The following is an 8189-nucleotide window of genomic DNA, read 5'->3' as shown; positions in this document are numbered from 1 at the left end:
CTTTCTCACCCCCCACCTTTCCCACACACAACCCACACACCCCACCCACCATATCTACACCCTACATACACCCCCACACCTCCATCCTTCCCCTCCTTCCCTCACCACGGGGGGTGGGGGGCATTGATCTACCCCCCATCCCCTTCCCTCCCCTCCCACCACAACAGACTTACAAGCTGCACATAGCTGTATCAGAAAAATCGGATCAGTATTAGCCAATATGCCTTTTTAACTATTGGCTATCTCTATCCGCCCTCAAAATCTCTATTGGTACACCCCTAGTAAATACAATGCATCTCACACACATCACCCCCAAAAAATAACGCTGAACCAAACCGTAATTCAGACTGCTTGATTGGAGAAAAAATGAAGAGATTTTGTACAGATAATGGTTTTATTTGAAAGTGAGATAGGTATTTGCATACTCTCTCTCTCTCACCGACTTACCTTTTAAGTATTTATTTAGAATATACTGCAACCCGTAAAAGACAATTTCCTCATATTTCACTTTCCTTAATTTGGAGTTCTCAGTCTTCCTTTCACGACATTCAAAGTAGGAATATACTTTGCTTGTATTAGGTGGATATTGCTTATAATGCGTAACCTGCATTGAGAGAGAGAAACCTGAGTAAAAGCTCAAATATAACAATAACAACAACAACAACAACAACAACTCATACAAGACAGAGATCAGAAGCAAGTTAGACATGTTACAGTTTACAGCAGGACTCCAAATATCACACAAGGATAAAATGACTCCAAGTTTTTCAGGCTGCTCTGAAGAGCAGTATTCTCAGTTTTCCACACTCTACCCATCCTAGATAAAGAGAGGGTATGGGGTGTTATCCACTGATTTATTCACTCTTCCAATTTCTAACTGAGCAAGGAAGCTTGGATTACTCTACCTCTTCCTTTCACCCATGTAGGTCTTCCCCCCCCCCCAGCAAGTGGCTTCTTCAGGTACCACAGCTTCAACCAAATAAGCAGAGTGAAGCCAATCAGTTTTGGATGCCAGGAACGAAAACCAACAAGACGGGTCAGTTCTCACCATCACTTAGACAAGCTAAGCAACAGAAAGAGTGGAGAGTCACAAAAGTTAGCCCTCCACACACTTACAAAAAGCACACTGATATGATGCTATCATCATCATAAGCCTTGAAAATATTTTTTACAAACCCATTCAGATTTTGAAGGTGATGGCACCAAGCCAGAAAACAAACAACCACATCCCTTGACCCTAGGTAAGTAGAGGCACGCAGTTTTCAAGCTTCAGTTATGTCCACCCCAGTTTTCAAGCCTCAGACCTTGCTACTTGTAGTGTTAAAAGGCATCATTATAGATTCCCCCCATCCTCCTCATTTAATAGAATGTTTCCATTTTTCCCCACTACAGACCTTAAACAGATTTAGCTCAAACTTTCCATCCAATAAACATGCCTTTTTGGGCTTTAACCCACAAACATGGCATTCATCTTGAAGTATGAAATTTACACACTGACACAACCCATTATTACACATTGAAAAGAATAAGCACAATAGCATGAATATAATAGTATTATTTTTCAGAAGTTTGGGTTACTGTCTCTATTCTTCCATATAAGTATGGCCTGCTTGGCCATAAAAGTCCAGTTCTAAGATGGGATTTCTGATGTCAGAACTTTTAAAAATAATTCCAATAGTCTCTATACTGTAAGAAAAATGAGAGGAAAAAAGATGTAAATTTCTGTGATGATCCTGTAAATCGGTCACTAAGTAGTGCAATACCTTTTTCACTACTATTACTGAACCAGTTTATTAAGCCATCTAATAAATGCTAGCTTCTGTGCATCTTTCCAGTTTGTCATGCCATCTTTTTAGGGAAATGTCCCCCATATAATTCTTAACTAGTATTTCTGACACTTTCAAAATAATGCACGTGAAATGTTCCCCTTACCTGTGTTACTAAAATTGTACATTAAAAGCATTTAAAAATCCAATTTTCCTTTTCACCACTTATGCTGTTTATTTTTTGCATTTCCCTCAGCTTGGACAGTGAACTAAACTGGTCAGAATCACTTTCTGGTTCTCTTATGTTACATTTGGGTTTCCAATGCTGCAAGGGAAGGTTTAATTTTAAAAAATTCACAAAAAAGGAAAAAATAATGAAAAAAATGTGTCTATTTTTGGCCTTGATAGCTTAACGTGGCTTGCCAGTGTATTTTTAGATATCTACATATTTACTTCAAATGCACAAAGCACTGCAGAGCTGCTATAGCTAATGGAGCATGAACTGAATTCTGTTTTAACAACACAACAGCTCCAGAGGCAGAGCGCTTACTATTAGCAGTGTCAGAACCAAAAAACACAAGTTGACTTTCAGATACAACTCAATTTGCTCAGCTGACAGTTACAGGGGAAAAAAGCCAAGTTTTAATTTGGGGCATGAGAAACTTTACCAGGAATCTAGATATGGACAACATGGAACTTATGCTGCCACTTTTGCAGAGTAATTATTCAAAATGTAGACAAGCTTGAAAGGATCAATAATTTGAAATGGTTCAAGTAGGACCTGACCACTTATTGCTTATAGATATAAGTAAATATATTAGACTAATAGAATTAGTCTTTAAGAAAACATGCATCGAGCCACTAATAGAGTTGGTTAAAGAATGGCATGCAAGATACTTAAGTGAAACAGTATCAGGCACTGAAGTCAATTAGACTCGCTACTCTTGTCTAGTTTAAACCCTTAAACATTTCACAAGATTTAACAAAGATGGTGGTGTATCATCATTGCCTCAAATATTTAAAGACATTAACATTTTATTCTTGGACATTTAACTGAACTTCAAAAACTTAAGTTTATTTCCCACACAGGCAACACTGAAAATCAGTTAGAGAGAAACGGATTCTTATACTTTGATTATATAAAGATGTCCCAAGTAACCTTTACTTTACTTCTAACTTATGGAACCCATCCACTCCCTTTAACTTTCTACAAGACTCATGATTGTAGACCTCCCTGGCCTCTCTAGATTATAAACCAATGATTTCCCAGTGTCCCTGGCACCCTTGGTGTCTTCAGGTCCTTTCAAAGGTGCCACAGAGTGCTCCACAATGTTCGTACTGTTGGCTGGGCACACGATTCACAAGATAAACCCAGATATTTCAAACAGGAATTCATAGTGTTAAATACATTCCGAGCTGTTGGGGCCTCAGTTCTTTGTAACCGAACAATTATTATTTTTCCATAGTCAAAACATGAGTAAAAAGTAAGCACTGGCCTTTTCTGAGTGATGCCTTGAGTCTAAAAAGGTTACGAATCGCTGTTATAAGCTCTCTGGCTGCAGAATGCATCTTTGAGGTGTCTGGAGGCGCCATACTTCCCACATCTCCTGCTAAACTCTCCTATGAAATACGAACTTTCATTTCTACCCAAGAGAACTTTTACAATCTTTTCTCCTATGCCTGAAGAAGGGTTCTTGTTCCTAAAAGTTTGCAATTAAGGATTTTTTTTTGCAAAAATCTAGTTGGTCTAATACAAGATATCATCTCTACCATGAGTTCTGATTCCTTTTGCCCATAGACCAATACAGCTACACCTGGGATACCTCATACTTCCCACCTGTTGTTTATAATCAGACAGCCTGTATTAAAATGGAACAAGTTAAGCAGAAGGGAAAGTTGGTTTCCTGCAAGAGGAATTTGGGATTCAGTTCCTAGATCTGCCATAGAATCCCTGGGAAATAGTAGCAAATACCACTTCCTTTTCCTTTCTCCTCCAGCTCACCTTTTTGGCACAGGCAACAGGCTTGCCTGCTGATTTGCATAACATCAGTCTTTGAGAGTTTCTGGACTTTGCTGTGATATAAAAGAAACCACACCACCATAGCAGTTGAACGGTATGAGGAAAGAAGTGGGGTCAAATGAAGAAATTATACTTTTTAAACATAGCCCTTGTGTAATGACAGAAGAGCCACTAAGACTGTTAACACTAGAGAGCTTTTCTACAAATGTCATCACTGCTACTAATTCAGCACCAAGGTTAAGACCACTTGGAGTCTTCTGATGGATCAACACTCCTGTGTCATGTGGTTAGCTCAAGTATTACAAGCAGCAGAGCCACAACACAGGACAAGCTATTTTATCTACTGGGGCAGATAAAAACCAAGGCACCAGGTCCACAGGAATGACATGACTGAGCTGTTAAAAATGAATAATTAAATAAATAAAAATAATAAATAAATAGACAGTTCAGAGGGAAAAAGTCTGATCCTAATGCAACAAATGGGAATTGCAACAGACTTAAAAAAGGAGCAAGGATTTCACACTCAATCTCTGGTTAAAGCCTATTAAGACACTGAAGAACTAGTACAATAAACATTAAAAAGCCTCTATCTTACTAGAAGCAAATCTCAAGAATTAGACCAAGTCATTTCTGAGCAACTTCACAATCATGTGAGTTTCACTGCAGCCATAAGTTAATTGGTTGCAATAAGTAGATTTATATTAAACATGATAACACTTGACAAATTGTCACCATTTCTGTGAAAGCCTCATAGATGCCTCTTTAATCTAATGAGATCCAAGGAATGTCAAAGTGGTGGAGAAACCCAGAGCCGACAGTTTATTTGGAATTTTCATAAAAATGTTGTTGATATTCCTCATAAAGAGGAGACCGAGAAAAGTCAATAGCCCCAAGAGGAGAGGTAGAAGTGCTGTCATGAATTATAAATCAGTGAAGAGACCAACAAGAATAAGAATTAATGGCCTCTGTTTAATACATCACAGAGGTATTAACACTGGGGTGTCTCACAGGCTCGTATGTGTAACAGTCTGAAAAAGCATGAGAGAACTTAGGCGGTAAATGTTATCACTGATGTTATTTAGAAGAGGTAGGAATACAGAAGACTCTGGATCTTCAGAGGATTAACAGCAAGATAGATGGGCAACAATTGCAAGTGCAATTCACAGTTGCCAGGTACAAGCTAATACTTCCTGGAAGGGAGAAGGAATACCTACTGCAATGATTCTCAACTAGGGTGACATGAGACCCTTTCAAGGGTGTTGTGACAATCCAGCCTGTTCCAGATCACTCGTCCCCCCATAGACAAGCAGTGCCCACAGCTACTCCCCAGCAGCCCCTATGCTCCCAGCAGCATGCACTAATGCAGGTAGGCAGATGTAGGGCTGCATTTCTCAGCTTCACTTGTCCTCCCCACCCCCAGACCTGGCAGGAAGAGCAACAGATGCTTGTGGTTCTGGTTGCAAGTGTGCAAGTAGCCAGAGGAGCAGCCATGGCAGTGTTGGTTACTCTTGCCCCCCTCAGGTACAGACAAGGGGCTGTAAGGGGCAAAGTAGAAAGTGCAGAGCACAGTGGGGTGAGGTCTTGCCCCCGCCATGCTCACCTGGCACCAGATAGATTCCTGCTCGGTGGTTCTCAGCAGTGATGCTGCTTACTTCCAAAAGTTGTGGAGGGGTGCCCTATGTGTAACAAGATTGAGAACCACCAACCTAGCAGTAAGTTAACTGCAAAAACTCATGAAAAACTGCAGTGTCACTGTGGATACCAAAAACCCCTGCCCAATACAACAGCGGTCAAGAACAAGCAAATAATATTATGATCATTAAAGAACAACATAGAAGTACTGTTTTATTAAGTGACAGTCTAATATTCAATGGCAACCCTTCACCAGGGCACAGCAGCAAGAGAGCTGACCTGACTTCCTACAAATTCAAAGGCACGTGTGTGAATCTCACTCGGGATGGAGCAAAAAAGGGACAGACAGACAGACAGCTTTTGTTAAATTAAGTAAAATTAATCTTCTGGAACTTGGCCAACACAGGTCATTGTGGTAATTCATATATTCTAAGCATCTCCTGTCACTGTACTGAAAGATTTGGGGGTGGGAGGGAATCTGTTTGCTTACTCTGTTCTTTTGGAAACAGTTAGCTGCCTTGTTTCCTATAGGGGTATGGATCCCTTAAGACAAGAAAATAAATATTGAAACCAATAATTTAGGAATTGGTTTCAGTGTTCCTTTAGACTTTATGACATTAGGTTTGGAACAGTTTACAGCACAAACATGGCTTAAAATACTACTGTAGAAAACAGGGAGGGTATAAAAGGGACTAGATACTTTGTAAGACTTGCTACTCAAAGAAAGGCTAGTTTGGGGAAAATCCAAGTTTCCTGTTGCAGAACAACGAAAGGGGGAAAAAACCCCGCTGAGCAGCTGGGCAAGAATAGTCTGTGGGTATGATTACTAAGCAAGCACAAAGAAACAAAACTAAATGACATACCTTTTCTCGCTCTTTACATTCATGCTTCCTTTGTAACAGTACAAAAGAATGTTCAACCAATCAGGCATTCACCTTGAGTGTTAAGTGCCTATAAAACACTTTGAATAGCAAATGCCATCACACTATTGGTACAGAGTTAGTAGGTAGATAGAAACCAAGTGAGCCAAAAATGAGTTTTTAATATATAAAATTAAAGGATTAAAATAGCTAACAAGCTTGATTATGAGGATCCAAAAAATATCTATTTGCAGAAAAAAACCCTCATGTGCAGCCTAACTAGTGAAAGAACTCTGTCTCTGCAGTACTCACAGGGCAACTTATCCCTGTATGATCTAATTTACAGAATATTCCATGCAGAAGCAGGATAATACGCTGGTAAAAACTAAATTAGCTATTACCTGTGCAAAATGAAGTCTGGCTGCATAACAGCTCAAACTCCTTTGAACTGAGCAAGTTTTGTGCACTGTTTTCTGAAACTACGGTCAAGTACATTTTAAGCAGAATTCTACTGATTTTGGTGAAAACTAGAAAACCAGAAAGGAGAAATGGGAGAGCATAGGAACCCTCTCATTTGTCTATCAGCCTGAACAGGTTTCAGCTAGCTTTATAATGGTGTTTGGAGCAAAGAATCAGCAGGTGCCAACCACTATTACCATAACAAGACCCTTCCATCTGTAGTCAGCTGATCTCTGGCAGTTTTTGACTTATCTCTTACATCAAAAGAAGTGAAATAAGAATGGGAAGGAGGCCAGAACACCTGGCATCAGAATTTGGGAGTAACATTCTAGAGGGCATCCACAAAAACTCCTCTCAAAAGGGAGGAAGGAGTGAATGAAGGGCACACAGAACCTCTTACTTGGGGAAAAAAAAAGGCCAATATTATGGGGAACTGGAATATCCAAACAGTCCCTGGCAGGTGGCAGAGAAAGGCTGAACTGGGAAAATGAGAAACTAGAGTTCCCATGACCTGGAAGCCACGATAGGCAAAGACTTTAGCATAGTGGAGAAAGCACAAGTGGGATGGGAAGGATGATGTGTAGACAAAGCCACTGGTACAAAGCACACTGAATGGGGGGAAGGAGGTGCTGCATGAAGCCCTGAAAATACAGGGATATGGAAAAATGACAGAGATCATTGACAAAACAGAGTACTTAAAAGTTGTTCCTGAAACAGTTTGCAATGCATGAAACTTACAGAAGTAGGCAAGCCAGCAACCCTTTTATTCGGTGGTCTCCTATTCCCAGCTCACAGATGATGTTGCCCATGAGACTCTTGGATGTGGCTTTTAGCCACAGGAAATTGAAGACTTAAAACTAAGGCTGATCAGGAAGGAGGTGTTGCCTAGAGTGCATTACTCATTCAGTAGTGCTGCCATAGGCCAGAAAAGTTCAGAACCACTGTTCTCATAACCCGCCCCCCCCCCATATATTGGATTGCAAAAACATGCCCCCAAACAGCATGCACACACACACACCTCGACATTCAGCCTTCCAAAAACATTTTTTTCCAGTCAGGGCCAACTGTGAGACAGAGTAAGTCCTCCTGGAAACAAAGTATCCAGAAACCATAGCATCAGGAACTTCCTGGCGTGGTGAACTATCCATCCCCTGCAATTCCACACTTCCTGGGCCCCATATTCCCAGGAGGACTTAGTTGAAGTCATGCAAGATTAGGCCCCAAACTCTTGCAAGGGCAGTAACAAGACTATTAGTTCTTTAGTGTCAGTAGTTCTTTATGTAGGTTCCTCTATAGCAGGGGTGTCTAACCTTCTTTAATGTGGGGCCGGATCACGAACTTTTTAATCACCCAGTGGGCCGGTGTGCCATATTCAAAGACCTCACATGAAGCGGTATCACATCACTCCAATCCCATAGTCAAGAAGGACTTCTATAGAGTTCTGGGGAAATG

At 40.5% G+C, this 8189-nt stretch overlaps 1 protein-coding gene across 1 annotated transcript in view; it reads right to left on the bottom strand.

The window, feature by feature from the left end:
• NAMPT (nicotinamide phosphoribosyltransferase) overlaps window positions 1–8189 on the bottom strand; it is a 56228-nt gene that overhangs the window by 39507 nt on the left and 8532 nt on the right. Inside the window, exon 2 of the mRNA XM_019509420.1 lies at window positions 448–604. Within this exon, the coding sequence (XP_019364965.1) occupies window positions 448–604 (157 nt within the window). The remainder of the gene's footprint in view (window positions 1–447; window positions 605–8189) is intronic.

Source organism: Gavialis gangeticus, unplaced genomic scaffold (assembly GCF_001723915.1).
Source record: "Gavialis gangeticus isolate Ggan-Ray unplaced genomic scaffold, GavGan_comp1, whole genome shotgun sequence".
Lineage (NCBI taxonomy): Eukaryota > Metazoa > Chordata > Crocodylia > Gavialidae > Gavialis > Gavialis gangeticus.
This window is presented reverse-complemented; position numbering and strand designations above follow the sequence as displayed.